Source organism: Salvelinus sp. IW2-2015, linkage group LG7 (genome assembly GCF_002910315.2).
Source record: "Salvelinus sp. IW2-2015 linkage group LG7, ASM291031v2, whole genome shotgun sequence".
NCBI classification, from domain to species: Eukaryota; Metazoa; Chordata; class Actinopteri; order Salmoniformes; family Salmonidae; genus Salvelinus; species Salvelinus sp. IW2-2015.
Window position 1 is genome coordinate 29,205,748 of NC_036847.1, and position 20,530 is coordinate 29,226,277.

General features: G+C 44.0%; 1 protein-coding gene across 1 annotated transcript; it reads left to right on the top strand.

Moving 5' to 3' along the window:
* Positions 1–202: 202 nt before the first annotated feature.
* Positions 203–20,384, top strand: LOC111966797 (sentrin-specific protease 1-like). Its single transcript, XM_023991733.2, has 17 exons — positions 203–811; positions 1,235–1,299; positions 1,439–1,662; positions 1,930–2,011; positions 2,119–2,314; positions 2,555–2,705; positions 2,957–3,075; positions 11,642–11,922; positions 12,155–12,218; positions 12,322–12,360; positions 12,536–12,620; positions 12,843–12,986; positions 13,450–13,581; positions 17,857–18,060; positions 18,276–18,440; positions 18,550–18,645; positions 19,221–20,384. The coding sequence occupies exons 1-17, from the start codon at positions 669–671 to the stop codon at positions 19,281–19,283; spliced, it is 2,253 nt and encodes a 750-aa protein (XP_023847501.1). The 5' UTR covers positions 203–668; the 3' UTR covers positions 19,284–20,384.
* Positions 20,385–20,530: the final 146 nt, after the last annotated feature.

Sequence of the window (20,530 nt, forward strand, 5' to 3'; positions counted from 1 at the left end):
CACCGATCTTCTAGTTTTTTTTGTATCTCAGACACTAAATAGAATACAACAGAAAAATCCGTGTAGAATATAATATGCGTGTCGAAATCTGTGAACATCATCAAAGTAGCGCCAGAAAAAAAGTACTCCAATCAGCCAATCACGTTTCAGAATACTTTAATCTACTCGAGTTACTCATCCAATGAAAACGTTTCATGGTTGAACTTCGAGCTCAGCCATGTTGTGGTTTTGAATGAGGAAGAAGCGGGAGAGGTTATCATTTAGTGAGTTTATACACCGTATTTTTGTATTTGAAGTATTACATTGGGTTATTTAAGAAACATCAATTGCATTGTAGAATGTGGTACTAGTGATTAAACCCAGTCAAGTGCTGATTAAAATCCTAGTAGCTAAAGCCACATACAACCAGCTTGTTAGCTAGCTAGTTTAGCTAACCAGCTTTCAAGCTTGTTAGCTGTGCGAGCTAAATAACTAACTCATTTCAAGGGAAGGAAGGGGGAAGGTAACCTGATTAGTAGTGTTGGTCAACTAGCTACGATTTACTTGCCCCGGCCGAATGACGTTGGGTGGCTTTATGTGCTTTTGGCTGCGCTGGCAGGCAGGTTGGAAGCAACCATAGCGATACCTTTTTTTCGCGGGCGGGAGGTTTTAAATTTCTCTAGGTAAACATGTTCAATAAATTTTACGAATGGATTGGAACGGGTTTCGCTAATCTCCGCTACGGAGTGTCAGCTCCCGACCAACAGGATAACGTTGACACACACGGAATACAACAACGGCGTCCGATCAGGAGAAAAAGACCTATCAACTGGTAAGTTAAGGTTAATATTAGCTACAATAGCTAACTATCTGTTATTATATTTGTTGTGTAGTAAGTTAGTTAGATAATTTAGCTTAGTTTCAGTTGGTGGTGACAAGGGATGACCAGTCAGTTTGTTTTTTGACATAACTAGTTGTCTGTTATGTGTGAGTTGTACATTTGCTGTCTAGTTCATTAGAAATTGTGGTGAGATGCTAGCAGGTATGGCACACATTGTCTGACATGTTTAAGTGGGTTGTTGAGCAATCTAACTTGCATACTCAACAACCGCTATGTATGGAGTGGATTGTAACAGGTCGCTGTCTAAAGTGAATGTAGTTAACTAGCTATGAGAGTTCTAATGACAATACCCGCCATCACTGACTAGGTTTCTGGCTTATTCTCATTTTGAGTGTTTTCCCCTTTTTCTCAAAGTTTGGAGGACGGAGAAGCCGTTGACCATGATGACCAAGCCCTAGCAGTGAAGAAATTCCGGATGGGTAAGCTTTGCTTCAGCCTTGGCCATGCAGTCATAGGCATATATATTGTGTTGTCTAACATGTTCTTGGCACTGTGTATACTGTAATCTATAAACAAACCATGGCTCCCTGACTTAGACTGCATTTATGTCTATTACAGGGAATCTTGTTGATACTGTAAAGACTACGGCTGAAGGGGTGAAGAGCCATAGCGCCGATGTGGCTTTGTGGGTACGGAACAGTGTGACCCCTACCTTGAGGAACATACTGCCTGCTTCCCCTGGGCCTCTAGAAGAACACCCAGGGGAAGAGCCTCCAGAAAAGCCCCAACTGGAGCCCTCAACCTTTGCACCTCCTCCCTCCCATGTCTGGGAAGAAACTGAGGTATTGGAGTTCTGTTTCAGGGCCCATAATTTGCAAAGCATCTCGGAATAGGGTGTGCTGATCTTGGATTGGCTTTGACTTTTAAATCATAATAATTACGAGGGGGGACCTGATCCTAGATCAGCACTCCTTCTCTTAAGATACTTTTTTAATATGGGCCTAGTAGTAGATTTCTACGCATTCATTACTCCAGTTTACTGCAGTCCAGAACTTTGTTTTATTCATATTGAACATTAATATCCTGTGTTTTTATGGTGGTGTTTTCAGGTCCTCGAGGTGAGGAACTCTACTCCTCTGGATGGGACGGTTGTTGCTCCCTCAACTCTGAATTGGAAAAGCTCTAAATCAGGCAAGACTATTGTACATTTTCTAAACTCTATTCTAAGAATGTCTTTGCCGGCTGGAAATGTCGCTATGGAACAGTTGTTTGACACTCTCTTTCCTCCTTCACTGCAGAGTCCTTTAGAATTGAGAAGTCGATGATGGGATCGACGGTCTGCAGACGGCAAGTTTGCATGGCTCTTACACATCGTGAAGCACCCAAAACAAATGGGCACTCTGTCAGTCAGCCTCCTTCCTCCAGCAGCACCTCTAAGCCATGTCCCTCTCCCCACCCGGGAAGGACCCACTTCAGAACACCTACATCAAATAGGTATGCTCATATTGTCAATAGATATAGGCCTTCATTTCTCACTGATGAAAAAAGTAATTCTGCTATTAATTAATCAAGCATTGTACGGGTGCTTGAAAACCTCAAATTAGATTGATTTTGAACCGTACCATTTCAAGGTTGTGAAAGTGTTTGATTTTCAAAAAGTGCTTTATTTTCTGTGCGTGATAGTGCTCCATTCACAATAATCTAATTTAATTCTCTATCTCCGTCTGTCCGCAGGCGGTTTACCTCAGCAGGGTTAGGTACAGGAAGTGGCTCCATCACCAGCATGAATGAGAAGACCTTCCCTATCCGCGTGGTGCAGAGTCCTTCACACGGCAGCTCCTCTTACCGCCTCCTCAGAGCAAGGGCTCGCTGCACTGCACAAGAGGTCAGATACCACCTACCAGTATTTTTATGAATCACACTCGCTGCACCGTTTGCTGAACTTTTGATATTGGGCTGTTTTGGATGAACTTTGTTATATTACTATTATTCTGCTTTGTCAGCCAAGATAAACCTGGATAGATACAATATAATAACTTTCCCCCAGAGGGAAGTTTGGTTAAGATGTAATGTTGCATCTTTTCCATATAAAAGCCTCATTTATAATATAGTGTTGGGTCCTCTGGGTGTCTCCAGTCTGTCCGTGAGGAGGAGAAGGAGGTGTACAGACAGCTACTGGCCATGGTCTCAGGTGGACAGTCCTCCTCGTGTCACAACGGCAGCTCCCATGGCTTTCCGCGCTCACACAGAGACTTGTGAGTACAACAACCACAAAGCCAATACTACATTCCTCTCACTTCCCCAGTCTACACAGACAATTCAAACCCAATCTTTATTGGTCACATATACACATTTTTAACAGATGATGTTGTGGGTGTAGTGAAATGCTTGTGTTCCTAGCTCCAACGGTGCAGTAATATCTAACAACTCACAACGATATACAAATCTAAAAGTAAAATAATAGAATTAATAAATGTATAAATATTTGGACGAGCAATGTCGGAGTGGCATATTCTAAAATACAGTASAAATAGAATACAGTATATACATATGAGATGAGTAAAGCATTATTAAAGTGGCCAGTGATTCCATGTATATGTGGCATCAGCCTCTAAGGTGCAGGGTTGAGTAACTGGGTGGTAGCCAGCTAGTGATGGCTATTTAACAATCTGAGGCCTTGAGATAGATGCTGTTTTTCAGTCTCTCAGTCCCAGCTTTGATGAACCTGTACTTTGTTCAAATATTTTGTTATTGAACACACACAAGAATGGTGTATAGGTATAAAAGACAAGTATGCAATTCTTATCTCAACATGAAAGAGCGGACAGAAACAACAAGACCCAGAGTCCTGGATACAAAACAAATAATACAAAACAAGACATACAGAACAAGGACAGGTAGAAAGAGGCTAGATGTCACCCCCCCCCAACTGCTCGGGTGCCGGGGCCAGCACATGCTGCCCAAAGGTAGATTAAAATATTACAATTGAGAGTGCGTTAAAATGTACAAATTTACAGCGCCGACTGGTCCAAGTAAGAGAGGAAAGGCTGCCAGATTTGATCAAATGTTGATCATTTATTGTTCAGAATATATCTAATTCTTTCTAAGTGTACAGTGTTTGCCAATTMGCTRARCCATAATTTGGTAGWGGGMGCTTCCCTCYTTTTCCAAAACARCAAGATWMDTTTTTTTGCCGAAATGAGACTKTAAGAGATGAGTTGTTTTTGRGGGTTGGTTAATCCGTTTAGGGAATCAGACACTCCCAGGATTATCAGAAGCGGGTCTGGGTCAATTGAAGTCTCCAGAACTTCAGAGAGGATCCTAAAAATTCCACACCAATAACCATACAAGCTAGAGCATAGGGCAAAGCAGTGGAGTAGTGTACCCTGTGCAGCATGACATTTATCACACATAGGGGATGTATCAGGAAATATCCTATGCAGTTTTGTAATAGTGTAATAGCTTGAATTGTATGAGACGATGTCTGGAGTTAATGGAACAGGTGTGGATATACTCCAAGCTATCTTCCCAGTCTGCCACAGAAATGTAAGTCCCTTGTTCTTCCTCCCATTTTGCCTTAATGGCATCTGTAGAAGGTGTGCTAACAGATTGAAGAGCGAGATATAGACGAGATGTYAGTTTGTCTGAGGTGGGGCATATTTTTATGCGTCCGTCAAACATGGAAKGTTTAGCATTCCCAAATGTTGGGAGGTGTTTTCTAACATAGTCTCTAATTTGTAGGTATCTGAAAAAGTTACTTCTGGGAAGATTCTAAGTTTCCTTCAGCAACTGAAAGGAGGCAAAGGTCCCTCTATATATAGTTCCTCTATGGTATTCATCGCTAGCTCTCCCTGTCGCTCAAAGGTGTTATCAAGGTTAGCGGTGGCAAAGGAGRGATTCCTCGCAACAGGGAGCATGAATGATATTGGTCTAAGATCAAAGTGGACTTTAATTTGCTTCCAGTTTCGGACTGCTATTATAACGACATCTCCAGATTGACAGGCGACAAAATCACAGCGCCAATAGAGAAGGGGTGACACTCCTCACGCTCCGTACTAARCCAGCTGGATGACGGGAGGATACACCTGTACTGACCTCGCCTTCTGGATGGTAGCGATGTGAACAGACAGTGGCTCCGGTGGTTGTTGTCCTTGATGATCTTTTTGGCCTTTCTGTGACATCGGGTGGTGTAGGTGTCCTGGAGGGCAGGTAGTTTGCCCCCGGTGATGCGTTGTCCCTCTGGAGAGCCTTACGGTTGTGGGCAGAGCAGTTGCCGTACCAGGCGGTGATACAGCCCAACAGGATGCTCTCGATTGTGCATCTGTAAAAGTTTGAGTGTTTTTGGTGACGAGCCAAATTTCTTCAGCCTCCTGAGGTTGAAGAGGTGCTGTTGCGCCTTCTTCACCACGCTGTCTGTGTGGGTGGACCATTTCAGTTTGTCCGTGATGTGTACGCCGAGGAACTTAACTTTCCACCTTCTCCACTACTGTTCGAATGTTAAATGACGAGACAGAGACATTCATGCGAGTAACCAGCCTTGTTCTGTACATCATGACACTTCCGGGTATCTCAAGCACCCCGGTATAAATACACGAGTTGCAGTAATGAACATTTACCAACAGATGGCATCACTGTGCCATCTTACACCCATAACATCTTCCCTTTAATAAAATAGGACAGGTGTCAATTCATTAACAAAACAAACCTAGTAATAATTTCCAACATGAACAGTTTAGTATTTRTTATTATTATWATTTTTTTCAGGTAACAACTTAAAACATTTTTTTTATCTCTTTCTGTCAACCCTGATGGGCAACCTACAGATTAAGTGTTTTTGGTGGCTGAGACAAACGCACGTAGCGTGAAAAGACAGGGGGCTTGTCTGCGAGGACTGCGGGTTCCCGCACAGGCATGTCACCTGACTGTYTAAGGGGAGTATTGATGGGCGAGGGAGCAGCCGACCTGTGATCACCTGGCTCTTCGCCCAGTGCCTCAGGCCCCATGTGACTTGACCTGTGATCACCTGGCTCTTCGCCCAGTGCTCACCATGTGACTTGACCTTGATCACCTGGCTCTTCGCCCAGTGCCTCGGCCCCATGTGACTTGACCTGTGATCACCTGGCTCTTCGCCAGTGCCTCAGGCCCATGTGACTTGACCTGTGATCACCTGGCTCTTCGCCAGTCCTCAGCCCATGTGACTACCTGTATCACGCCTCTCTCGCCAGTGCCTAGGCCCCATTGCTGGATTCCACTCTTTTTCATCACCCCTTGACCATCCAGGGTTCTGGAGTGCTGCCAGCATTCCGAAGGTCAACCCTGTTGACGACGTACAGTGATCCATTCACTTCGACAAGTAGGACCTGTGGTGCCACTTTCTTACACAGGATCTCTCCAGAGCCCGTCCGGTCCCCTGTAGTGGCTTCATTGCACCGTTTCACCCACCCTGAGCTCAGGTAAGTCTTTTGCTGATTTGTCGTAGATGAACTTGGAGACCTGTCTTCTGTGACGTAGCTTCACCAGCACGTCAGTCACAACACAGGCTCCAGGAGAGTGTGGCTACTGAGAAGCTGCTTTAAGCGCCGTGCCATGAGGCGCTGGGCCGGGCTGCATCCATGCCTTCGTCGGGTATTGCGCCACTGCAGATTGCTTTCCGGCATCTTTGCCTCTCGGAGCCTTTTTGCAGAGTTTTGCGATTTTTACTGCGGACTCCGCCTTCCCATTAGCTTTTGGAGTATCGTGGTGATGAAGTGACGTGCTCAATTCCCATCCTGCAGCAAATTTTCGAACTCAGCTCCGGAGAATTGGGTCCATTGTCTAATTACCCTATCTGCTGGCCATACGCGCAAAAAGCCTCCTGCAGCGTTTGATCGTTGTCTCTGCTGAGAGCGGGGAGAGGTCAATCTCCCAAAAGTCTGAGTAATGATCGACTACCAGCAGAAAGTCTTTGCCACTGTGCTGGAAGAGATCTAGGCTTACTATCTGCCAGGGCGCATCGTAGCTGCTTGGGACATCATCGTCTCTCTCTGTTGCTCAATGGCATATCATTGCAGATGGAACATTTACTGACATAGTCTTTGATTTCACTCTGCATTCCTGGCCAATACAGGTGTGTCACGTGCTTGTCTGTAACAGGCCTCACCTCCTATGTGACTTGACAGCACGCGCCAACATCTCATGGCGCAGAGACCGGGAATAACGACTCTCTGACACATGAATATTACTCCCGTTTTGAACACTGAGCTCCTCTTTGACTGGCCAATATTTCTGACGGCTAAAGCAGTTTCTTCCTGCAGTCGGGCCAGCCATCATAATCACAGACCTCAATGCCTGGAGTTGTCCGTCCCTGTCTGTGTGCTGTCTGATTTGTATACGCTGGTCCGTAACATTGAGGTAGTCAGCCTGTTATGGTTCACATCCACACTTGCTCTGTTTGTAGCTGCACACTGCGTTGTTTTCATGGCTACTGAGGGTGTGAATGCCTATCAGTAGCCCTGCTGGACTGTCACTCACAACATCTCTCCCTGGGCTTATACACACTCTAAGGTTGTAGTTTTGTAGGGCCAGTAGCATGCTCTGCAGTCTTTTGGGCATTCAGAAAGGCTGTAATATAGCTAAGGGCTGTATCTGTCTCTGCGTAATATTTGTCGCGCGCCTACAGAGTGTGGGAAAGCGTTGGCATGCAAACACAATGCAGCACTCCTTCTCTATTGGCATATTCTGCCTGTTGGTGTGAGTCCCTAAGGCGAATGCCACAGGCTGGCTCTCCTGCATGGCAACAGCCAATCCTTACTGGCTTGAGTCACTCTGAATCGTGACAGGTTTTGACACATTGTATACGCAGTACAGGTGTCTGGGGACCAGTTCTTTTATTTCCTCACCGCTGCGTCATTTTTGGGACCAATGCCAGATGGCGTCCTTGTCCATGAGCCTCTTAGTGGCTCACACACTTCAGAGAGTCGCGGTAGGAAGCTTTTTTAGCTTAGCCTTAGCTTGACCTGTCTGCATCTGACCATCAGGCCAGAGCTTGCGTCATGTCACATTCTGCTCCTCATCACTGTCCCCACAGCCCACTACGAGGAGTCATCTGCTATAGGTTCCACGCCACTGAGTCCCATCAACAGCTCGTGCTGTTTCCGCTGATACACCTCTGGAGCACGAGCACCAAACGAAGCTTCAACCACCTCTTCCTGCCCCAGTGGTCCAAAGTGGTCATATAGCTCTGGCTCGTCTGGCTTTCACTGCAGGAAGGCATCTCTAGCCACGAGCGTGAAGACTCTGCTATGGAGACTGTAAAGAACATCCTCCAACTGGCATAATGTAATGTGAATGTCGCAGAGCCCGGTGAGGTTTTAGGATCAATGCATATCCGTAGCTTGTCTGGTTTCTTGATGATAACCATATTACTTATCCAGTCTGTAGCTCAGTGAGATATCATGGGCCATCTGCTTCGTATTGTCAAGCGAGCCTTCGTAGCTGTCATGCACTGGTACATTGCGGGTGCACACTGGACAGGCTGGATTGCTGCTCCAACTCAAAGTGGATTCCCCGGGAACCTGACCTCGAACCTGTGCGTTTGAAGACATCATGGTACTTGCTTAGGAGTGTCTCCTTGCTCAGGGGCCCAGCCTGGACTTTGTCTATAATGTTAAGATCAGCTGGGATGGTGAAGTTAATAAGCCCAAGGCGCTCRCATGTAGAACCTGACAKYAATGKCTGTTGACTAGCCTCAACTATTTCAAACTCAAGGGTGTGTTTCTGGCCACGTAAAACACACTCTGTCACAAACAGGCCTAAAGAGGTCATGAMCTGGCCTGAATACAGTTTTAGCTTGGTGCTACTCTGTGTGAGATTGTCTCTGGGCGCGAGCCTCCTTTTATCTTTAAGGCTCATAACGTTGCATGTGGCCCCTGAATCTATCTGGCATTGCTGTGGTTTATTATTAAGTAGCAGAGTGACAAACCACTTTTTCCTTTTGCCTTCACTGCCCCTATGCACTCACTAGCATAAACATCCTCTGTGCTGTTGTTCCCTTCATCTGTGTTTGTTTCAATGGAGTGCACCTTACCCTCCTTTCTCTTGCTTTTCATGCAGACCCTTGCAAAGTGATTAGCTGTACCACAGGAATTGCATATTTTTCCATAGGCTGGGCAGTGTTCTTTTCCTTGTCCATGAGAAATGCCACAATATCGGCATGTCTTGGGGTTGTCTACTGCAGAGTTGGCTGTAGTATTAGCATTAGCTSTAGCAAAGGGGAATTTCTTTACTGGCTGCCTGAATGTAGCATTGACATTGTCCATATGTTGCCTTTCTAGCTCCATGGACCTTATCCGTATATCAGTAAGCTCTGCTGCACGGCATGTCTCCACTGCCAAGACMAGCRTCAGGTCAYGTTCTCTCAGCAAACGTCTGCGGGTGCCCTCATCAGTTATGCCAAGCACAATCTTATCTCTGATCAGTTCATCTCTTAAAGCCCCATAGTCACATGTAGCTGCCTTTTCCCTTAACCTAGTGACAAAACTGTCAATGGATTCCCCGTTCTCCTGTTTGCAACAACCGAAAACATAACGCTCGTAGATGACGTTCTTTGCTGGCTTAAAGTAATGTTCAAGAGCATCAAGAATAGTTATAGCGTTACCTTGCTGAGCTGCTGTTAGGTTCAGGTTGTGTTTGTATACGTGTCGGCATTCAGTTCCCATTATAGTCCTCAAAGTGGCAGCCACTACCTCTTCGTCCTTTTCYAGAAGTCCCGTTGCTAGCGCATAGTCTTCCCATTCACCTCTAAACGTATCCCAGTTCGTGCTCCAATCCCCGCTGAGCTTCATAACGGCGGGAGGGGGAATGTTCGCTGCCATGTCTAACCGGTGCTAACACTGAAGCTAACTAGCAAACTCACTCTAGCTTAATCCAATTCCGGCGAAATTTTACTCAAATAAACAATTGTTTGGTAAACCAGAACAGGTTACTCTAATTTGCGGAAAGCAGGGTTAGTGATCCCTCTTCTGACACCATGTTCGAATGTTAAATGACGAGACAGAGACATTCATGCGAGTAACCAGCCTTGTTCTGTACATCATGACACTTCCGRGTATCTCAAGCACCCCGGTATAAATACACGAGTTGCAGTAATGAACATTTACCAACAGATGGCATCACTGTGCCATCTTACACCCATAACAACTACTGTCCTGTCGATGTGGATAGGGGGGTGCTCCCGCTGCTGTTTCCTGAAGTTCACGATCATGTGTTTTGTTGACGTTGAGTGTGAGATTATTTTCCTGACACCACACTCCAAGGGCCCTCACCTCCTCCCTGTAGGCCGTCTCGTCGTTGTTGGTAATCAAGCCTACCACTGTAGTGTCGTCTGCAAACTTGATGATTGAGTTGGAGGCGTGCATGGCCATGCAGTCATGGGTAAACAGGGAGTACGGGAGAGGGCTGAGAACGCACCCTGCTATGGCCTGCTATGGTTGTCTGCAAACTTGATGATTTGAGTTGGGGTGTGTGTGGCCACGCAGTCGTGGGTGAACAGGGAGTACAGGAGGGGGCTGAGTATGCACCCTTGTGGGGCCCCAGTGTTGAGGATCAGCGAAGTGGAGATGTTGTTTCCTACCTTTAACACCTGGGGGGGGGGGGCCTGTCAAGAAGTCCAGGATCCAGTTGCACAGGGCGGGGTTCAGACCCAGGGCCCCGAGCTTGATGATGAGCTTGAAGGGTACTATGGTGTTGAAGGCTGAGCTGTAGTGAATGAACAGCATTCTTACATAGGTATTCCTCTTGTCCAGATGGGATAGGGCAGTGTGATGGCGATTGCATAGTCTTGTGGATATATTGGGGCGGTAAGCAAATTTAAGTGGGTCTAGGGTGTAAGGTAGGGTAAAGGTGATTTGATCCTTAACTAGCCTCTCAAAGCACTTCATGATGACAGAAGTGAGTGCTATGGTCATTTAGTTCAGTTATATTGGCTTTCTTGGGTACAGGAACAATGGTGGACATCTTGAAGCAAGTGGGGACAGCAGACTGGTATAGGGAGAGATTGAATAAGTCCGTAAACACACCAGCCTGCTGGTCTGCGCATGCTCTGAGGACGCGGCTAGCAATACCGTCTGGGCCGGCAACCTTGCGAGGGTTAAAACGCTTAACTGTCTTACTCACGTCAGCCACGGAGAACAAGCGCCCACAGTCCTCTGGGGCACTTGTTCACCGGGCCGCGTCAATGGTGTTGTGTTATGCTCAAAGTGGGCGAGGAAGGTGTTTAGCTTGTCTGGGAGCAAGACATTGGTGTCCGTGACATGGCTGGTTTTCCCTTTGTCTTGTGACTGAACTGTTGAATTGCGACTCCACTTTGTCTCTGTACTGAAGTTTTGTACTGTACTGAAGTGGTTCGAGCTTCCAGTTTTGCGCGAATGCTGCCATCTATCGACTGTTTCTGGTTTGGGCAGGTTTTAATAGTCCCCGTGGGATCAACTTCCTGATGAACTCAGTCACCGTGTCCGTGTATACATCAATGTTATCCGAGGCTACCCGGAACGTATCCCAGTCCGCGTGATCAAAACAATCTTGAAGCATGGATTCCGATTGGTCAGACCAGCGTTGAATAGACCTTAGCATGGTTATTTCCTGTTTGAGTTTCTTTAGTCATGCTCAATGACATGTACTGGCAAGTTGATGCAAGTGCACATGTTTTCTACTTCTCCTTGGGGTTTATAATCCTACATTTAGTCCATACATTTTTGTGTACTGGTGCTCCATTCTAGTATTCTCCTCCCCTTTCCCTTAGTTCTGACCTGCGTCCGTCTCTCGCCCTCACTCACTCACTCTCAGCACCAGCTTCCTGAATACCAACAGACGTCTGCTCCAGTGTTCGTCCCCTGCCGGGTCAGGAGATGCCTCACGAGGCCCCAGTGGACCCCCAAGCCCCCGTCCAGAGTCCAGCCAGGGGTACAGCAACGTCCCCAGCCCAGGGGAGGGCTCTTCCAGTGGGGCAGGGAACCAGCCATGGGCCTCTGACTCAGACCTCAGCCCCAGGGGACCAGAGCCAGTACAATCTGTCCCTTCCCCAGTTACCATACTGGACACCTCTTCTCAGGACTCACAATCATCAGGTAATGCATGAGACAATAATTTTTCAATTCCTCCAAGGTGATTCAATTCAATTGATATAAACTTAATTCATTCCTTTCAATTGCTCGTAGGGAATGAATAACGTTTATTGAATTGATGGTTGGATGCTGTAGAACCAATTAGTGTTAYGCGTCATGTTTCCATTAAAGCCTACCTGTTTGTCTCTCCTCACCATCATGTAGTTGTGGTCACCTCTTGTCTTCTTCTGTACAGCTCATGATGGGGACTCCGTAATCATTGTGAAAGAGCAGAAGGGCAAAACCCCAAACAGTTCAAGGTAAGCATTTTGAATAGGTTGTTTTTGGTTCTGTTGTGGGTGTTTTGTTATGTGCTTTGTTGTCCCCATCTAACCTGGTTACTTTCTATCTCTGTCTCTGCAGTGTACCATGCTTCCAAGCTGAGCTCTGGATCAAAGAATTGTAAGTCCCCTGATTCCTTACATTCATGATTGGTACTGTTTTTGTTTYTTGGTAGATTCATAGTTAGCTGTATATCGCCATGTGCATACTAGATGCTACGCAGAAATAAAAATGAAACCTTCTTACCCATTACAGAAGTCCTTTCCTCAAGTCAATTTGTGTGTCTGTTTCCCAGGACTAACATGTACGACTTCCGTGCCCGGGAGAGACGGAGGCAGATAGAGGGGCAGGAGGCCCTAGCTGCTCAGCTGCTGCGACAGGTACTTTCTCTGTCCTCCTCATTGGTGTGATGTCAGCCGTCATTTCAATACATAGTCCTACACATACCGCAGGTCCACATAAATAAGTTCTTAATTTAGGCTTTATTCATCATTGCATAAGAATATGAAATGAGATGCTCTTTTACCACTCTGAAATAAACATTCCCCTCTGCGGCGGTAGCTCTTAACCTAACCCTCTTCTGCTGTGGTCTGGTGGTCCAGCGTATAACAAATGACAGCCAGCTGGGCCACAGGGCTGTGGAGCTGCATGTTAGAGTCCCTCTGGAGAAGGAGGTTCCTCTGGCTCCCTTCATAGAGGAACCCAAACCCACAGAGGAGAAACCAGAGTTCCCCGAGCTCACTGAGGTACATTCACTGTCTTTTAGTTTTGTCTATTGTGCCTATTGTGAGAAAAATCATTGCCAATAAAATGCATTATTGTTAAGTACATTGAGGTGTTTTAAATGCAGTTTAAATAAATCAAATTGATTTGATCACTGTGTGCATCAGGAATGTATATAATAATAATAATAATAGATTGGATTTATATAGCACTTTTTATTTAATTTAACGAGGCAAGTCAGTTAAGAACAAATTCTTATTTACGATGATGTTCAAACCCGGACGACACTGGGCCAATTGATACAGCCTGGATACTGGTACTCAAAGCTTTTTACATAGCAGGGGAAAACTCACCTCATCCACCACAGTGACCATTTCTGTGCCAGAACGCTCACCACACATCGGCTATCAGGTGGAGAGGTGAGGAGTGATATATGCCATTTAGCCTTTAGCTGGGCCGTCTTGTTTGTGTGTCCGTGCCATCCAGGATATGGAGGGGGAGGTGGGCCGGGCGCTGACGGTAGGCAGCCAGGACGAGGTGCTGAGTGAAGGCTTCAGACTCACCATCACACGCAAAGACCTCCAGACCCTCAGCCACCTCAACTGGCTCAACGATGAGGTGAGAGCTCATCACGCTGTTTCTGTTTGTCATGCTGCTGCCTGCTCATTTTTCTGTGCCTAATGTGAGTTGTTTTTATTTAGTGTGGGTGTGAGTGACAACTGAGTGTACTGGACAGGTGTCTATAGTGTACTGGACAGGTGTCTATAGTGTACTGGACAGGTGTCTATAGTGTACTGGACAGGTGTCTATAGTGTACTGGACAGGTGTCTATAGTAGAGGATCGACCGATTTCTGATTTTTCAACTCCGATACCGATTTTTGAAGGACTAAAAAAAGCCAATACCGATTAATCTGCCAATTTATTTTTTTGTGTATGTATGCATACAGTTGAAGTCGGAAGTTTACATACACCTTAGCCAAATACATTTAAACTCAGTTTTTCACAATTCCTGACATTTAATCCTGGTAAAAATTCCCTGTTTTAGGTCAGTTAGGATCACCACTTGATTTTAAGAATGTGAAATGTCAGAATAATAGCAGAGAATGATTTATTTCAGCTTTTATTTCTTTCATCACATCCCCAGTGGGTCAGAAGTTTACATACACTCAATTAGTATTTGGTAGCATTGTCTTTTAAATTGTTTAACTTCTTATGGGCAGGTGGGACGGTAGCGTACCACCTGGCCAACATCCGGTGAAATTGCAGAGCGCGAAATTCAAAATACCAAATTCGAATATTTAACATTCTTGAAAATATGTGTTATACATCAAAATAAAGCTTAACTTCTTGTTAATCCAGCCGCTGTGTCAGATTTCAAAAATGCTTTATGGAGAAAGCAAACCATGTGATTATCTGAGGACAGCGCCCACATACAAACACATGAAAATCATATTTCAACCAGGCAGGTGCGCCGTAAAAGTCAGAAATAGCGATATAATTCATGCCTTACCTTTGAAGATCTTCTTCTGTTGGCACTCCAATGTCCCAGAAACATCACAAATGGTCATTTTAGTTCGATAATGTCCTTCTTTATACCCAAAATGTCAATTTATTTGGYGCGTTTTTGATTCAGAAATACACCGGTTTCAACTCACCCAACATGCCTACAAAGTATCTAATAAGTTACCTGTAAACTTGGTCCAAACATTTCAAACAACATTCCTAATCCAACCTCAGGTACCCTAAAACGTAAATAATCTATAAAATTTAAGACGGAATAAACGTGCTCCAGTTGACGTGCATCAAAACAGTAGAGTCCACCTGGAGTGACACTTACAATGAATAGCACTACTTCTTAATTTCTCAAAAGAAAAACATCGAACAATTTCTAAAGACTGTTGACATCTAGTGGAAGCCATAGGAACTCGAACCAGGTTCCTAATAATAAGGGTATCCCATAGAAACAAATGGAAAATCCTATGACCTCAAAAAAAAAATCCCCTGGATGGATTGTCCTCGGGGTTTCGCCTGCCATATCAGTTCTGTTATACTCACAGACATTATTTTAACAGTTTTAGAAACTTTAGAGTGTTTTCAATCCAAATCTACCAATTATATGCATATCCTATCCTCATCCGGAGGTGAAAATACTGCCCCCTACCCAAGAGGTTAACTTGGGTCAAATGTTTCGGAAGCCTCCCACAATAATTTGGGTGAATTTTGGCCCGTTCCTCCTGACAGAGCTGGTGTAACTGAGTCAGGTTTGTAGGCCTCCTTTGTCCCTATGTGCAGTTGCAAACCGTAGTCTGGCTTTTTTATGTTGGTTTTGGAGCAGTGGCTTCATCCTTGCTGAGCGGCATTTCAGGTTATGTCGATATAGGACTTGTTTTACTGTGGATATAGATATTTTGTACCTGTTTCCTCCAGCATCTTCACAAGGTCCTTTGCTGTTGCTCTGGGATTGATTTGCGCTTTTTGCACCAAAGTACGTTCATCTCTAGGAAACAGAAGTCGTCTCCTTCCTGAGCGGTATGATGGCTGCGTGGTCCCATGGTGTTTATGCTTGCGCACTATTGTTTGTACAGATGAACGTGGTACCTTCAGGCGTTTGGAAATTGCGCCCAAGGATGAACCAGACTTGTGGAGGTCTACAAAATCATTTCTGAGGTCTTGGCTGATTTCTTTTATTTTCCCATGATGTCAAGCAAAGAGACACTGAGTTTGAAGGTAGGCCTTGAAATACAGCCACAGGTACACCTCCAATTGACTCAAATTATGTCAATTAGCCTATCAGAAGCTTTTTCCAAGCTGTTTAAAGGCACAGTCAACTTAGTGTATGTAAACTTCTGACCCACTGGAATTGTGATACAGTGATTTTATAAGTGAAATAATCTATTTGTAAACAATTGTTGGAAAAATTACTTGTCATGCACAAAGTAGATGTCCTATCGGACTTGCCAAAACTATAGTTTGTTTACAAGAAATCTGTGGAGTGGTTGAAAAACGAGTTTTAATGACTCCAACCTAAGTGTATATRAACTTCCAACTTCAACTGTATGTATGTATGTGTAATAATGACAATTACAACAATACTGAATAAACAATGTACACTTTATTTTACCTTAATATAATACATAAAATCTATTTAGTCTCAAATAAATAATGAAACATGCTCAATTTGGTTTAAATAATGTAAAAACACAGTGTTGGAGAAGAAAGTAAAAGTGCAATATGTGCCATGTAATAAAGCTACCGTTTAAGATCCTTGCTCAGAACATATGAAAGCTGGTGGTTCAATATTCCCAGTTAAGAAGTTTTAGGTTGTAGTTATTATAGGAATTATGACGCGTCGACTATTTCTCTCTCTACCATTTGTATTTCGTATTCCTTTGACTGTTGGATGTTCTAATAGGCACTTTAGTATTGCCAGCCTAATCTTGGGAGTTGATAGGCTTGAAGTCATAAACAGCGCAGTGAATCAAGCATTGCTAAGAGCTGCTGGCAAACGCAGTAAAGTTTGAATGAATGCTTACGAGACTGCTGCTGCCTACCACCGCTCAGTCAGACTGCTCTATCAAATGTCAAATCATAGACTTAATTATAATATAATAAACACAGAAATACGAGCCTTTGGTCATTAATATGGTCAAATCCGGAAACTATCATTTCGAAAACAAAACGTTTATTCTTTCAGTGAAATACAGAACCTTTCTGTATTTTATCWAACGGGTGGCAACCATAAGTCTAAATATTCCTGTTACATTGCACAACCTTCAATGTTATGTCATAATTATGCAAAATTCCTGCAAATTAGTTTGCAACGAGCCAGGTTAAAAAATATATACTTCTGTGTATTGATTTTAAGAAAGGCATTGATGTTTATGGTTAGGTACATTGGTGCAACGACAGTGCTTTTTTTCGCGAATGCGCTTTTGTTAAATCATCACCCGTTTGGCGAAGTAGGCTGTGATTCGATGATAAATTAACAGGCACCACATTGATTATATGCAACGCAGGACAAGCTAGTTAACTACACATGGTTGATGATATTACTAGGTTAACTAATGATTATGTGAAGATTGATTGTTTTTTATAAGATAAGTTTAATGCTAGCTAGCAACTTACATTGGCTCCTTGCTGCACTCGCGTAACAGGTAGTCAGCCTGCCACGCAGTCTCCTCGTGGAATGCAATGTAATCGGCCTCCAAAAATGCCGATTACYGATTTTGTTACGAAAACTTGAAATCGGCCCTGATTTAATCGGTCAAGTCTATAGTGTGCTGGACAGGTGTGTAGAGCAGCCAATTTCAACCAGTGGGTCGCAAGTGTCTGCGTAAAATTGTTTGTTTTTATGAAAACGACTTAAACCAGGTAGAAAGTGTGTAGAAATGATAATGAACTTATATTTAAAATATTTGAACCTCCTGATGTATTTAATATTTTCAATATAGAGAGATTAGCAGCACTATGTATGGTGATTTTGTGGTCTCAAGCCAGTGAGTTTAACATCATCAAGTATATGGGCAAAATTGTATTATTGACAATGAAAAAGTTCCCTTGTCATATAATTTATACATTTACTATCAATATAGCATTAAATTGTTTTCCAGATTGTATTTTGGTGAATATTTTTCTAAATGTGAGTTGGGTCGTGACTGAGAGAACCTGGTTCAATTTGGGTCCCGAGGAAAAACCAGTTGAGAACCACTGCAGTAGTGTACTGGACAGGATATTTACAGTAGTGTACACAGTAGTGTACTGGACAGGATGTGTACGCGGTAGTGTACTGGACAGGATGTGTACGCGGTAGTGTACTGGACAGGATGTGTACGCGGTAGTGGTCTACCTATGTTGTATTTTCTTCATCCGTTGCCTCTCCTTTTACTCTGCAGGTGATCAACTTCTACATGAACCTGCTGGTGGAGCGCAGTAAGGATCCCAGCCTGCCGACGGTCCACACCTTCAACACCTTCTTCTTCCCCAAGCTACGCAGTGCAGGCTACTCTGCCGTACGCCGTTGGACCAAAAAGATGGACATCTTCTCAATGGATGTCATACTGGTGCCTGTCCACCTGGGGGTGCATTGGTGCCTCTCTGTGAGTACTGAACAGCAACCCTGTTATAACTAACTATTATACTGCAACTCTCCTCCAGTCAGCAATGCCTGATTCCATCTAAAGAGCCGAGCTGTACTGGGCTGGCCTGGAACCTTTCTGGAAAGGACGGTGTCAAAACAAAATATCAGAGCCAGGACAGTGCGGTTCAGTTGGGCCCTGTAGTATGAATCACACTAACACCCTTCTCTTCTCAGGTAGTGGATCTCCGTAAGAAGAGTATCACATACTTTGATTCAATGGGAGGGAACAATGACGAAGCCTGCAGGATACTGCTGCAATACCTGCAGCAGGAAAGCAAGGACAAGAAGGGCAAAGACCTGGATACCGCAGAATGGACTGTGCAGAGCAAGAAACGCCATGTGAGTGTTATATATCTAACAGGGATCTGTTAACGAATGTTGAGTTAACACATCACTGACTGATGTTGCCATCTTTTAACATTTATCTCCAAAATATTTCTCCCATTAGGAGATTCCTCAGCAGATGAACGGAAATGACTGTGGAATGTTCACATGTAAATATGCAGAGTACGTCACCAAAGACAAGCCAATCACATTCACACAAGTAAGTACTGTAAAACTTCAATAAATATCCCGGGAGTTTCTGATTCAACCGCCAAGCTGCCCCTGTGTCTGTTGGAGACAGGCTTGTATTGGAGGCCAGTGTTTAATACAGTCTGTGTGCAAAGCCCGGGTCACCCTGTTATGATTCAGTTTTCTGACTCATCGAATGTTCTATCACCAATATCCCTGTTTGATATTCAGAACACTGGTTGCATATGGAATGCACTGCATCTGTTTCAAACGGGATGAATTGATTAGTATTTTTCACTGGTTACATGGACAGACTTGCGTTTTGACAAGCACGGATCAATAATTTAGCGTGAGGTAGATTCTACTGGAGCAGACTGGCCTAAAGCGGGCACGCATCATTTTACACCCGGCACTTGTAAGACTGACGTTTATTTGCTCAAATGTGAAGCGATGGCCGGTCACTATATGAGACTTGTTGGAGACTCTGGGTGTAATGSAAGTGTTACGGTAAGCATGAGCAGTCCTGCCAGTACAGGAAATGTCCTACAATCCAATGACTTGACTATGAGTAACTAACTCAATATTTCCCTTCCCTCCAATTGACAGAAACACATGCCCTACTTCAGGAGACGCATGGTCTGGGAGGTATTGAATCGGAAGCTGTTGTGATGAAATCGTGGAGAGATTTGAACTGATAGCTACAGTTTGCTCAAGGGGAGGTGCCTGCAATGATGATGGTGCCTAAGACGCTGTGGCTGTTAAACTGGAGGAGGATTCAGCTGTCCGCTCCTAGATGGGAAGAGACTCAGAACAGGGACCTATGACCTTAGTCAGGTGGAGCTCTGAGGTCCCCCCCACACAAGTCCAATCCAGTGGAGGATCTGACTCTGCCATCTCTAAGGGTTTGCTTATTTGGTCTTGAGCTTGAAAGGAGGAATGGAATAGAAAAGCAAAGCACTACCTCATCTCAGTGTTTTATGTTGTCATCCACTTTCACAAGTTGGGAAGTCTGGGGTCATTTTCTATCATCCAGCAAAGTTTGAATTGGTGTTTTCAATAACAAATCATACTCATCAGAACTTCTGTCTAGTGAAGTTGGACCAACCAGTATTTTGTCACTGATATTTTTGTAAACTACTTAAGTACAGCTTAAAGAAAGTTTGGTGTTCTGATCTGAAGCAGTGACATTATTTTATTTATATCTGGACACACACATTTGATTGTTTTGAGCTAAATTGAAAATATGCAACTGATTACGGTATGTGTACCATTACCTCAGAGTATAATTTGTAAAGTTGCTATTGTATTGTACTTTTTTATTTTACATTTATTTAAGAATAAATTCATATTTACGATGCTGGGCCAAATTGTGCGCCGCCCTATGGGACTCTCAATCACGGCCGGACGTGATACAGCCTGGATTCGAACCAGGGTGTCTAGTGACGACTCTAGCACTGAGATGTAGTGCCTTGTGCCACTCGGGAGCCCCATACTTGAGGTGACACTAATATCTTCATTGGTAATTGGACCCCAAAACAGATAAGCTGCAGTGATGCTTCCTTGATCAAGAGTCCTATAGTTTCAAGACTAAATTGTAACTTGACGTTTAGTCTATTTTGTTTAAATATGCAAAGCAAAAAAAACTGTTTAGGGCTTTTGTCAGGATATTTTCAACATTGTACATACAGTTTCTTGGATAATGTATTTAATATACATTTTGTACCTTTTGTTCCTCGATCAATCTTTTTTAGAAATAAATCAAGTATTGTGTATATGCCTCTGTTTGGAAAGGTGTACTGTACATACACAAAGTAATAAAAAGCACATGGACAAAAACATTTTTTATTTAAAAAAAGCACCAAGTTCAAAAACCTCAAACCAAAAAACCAAAAAACCTCTTAAAGCTGTGTTTGTCT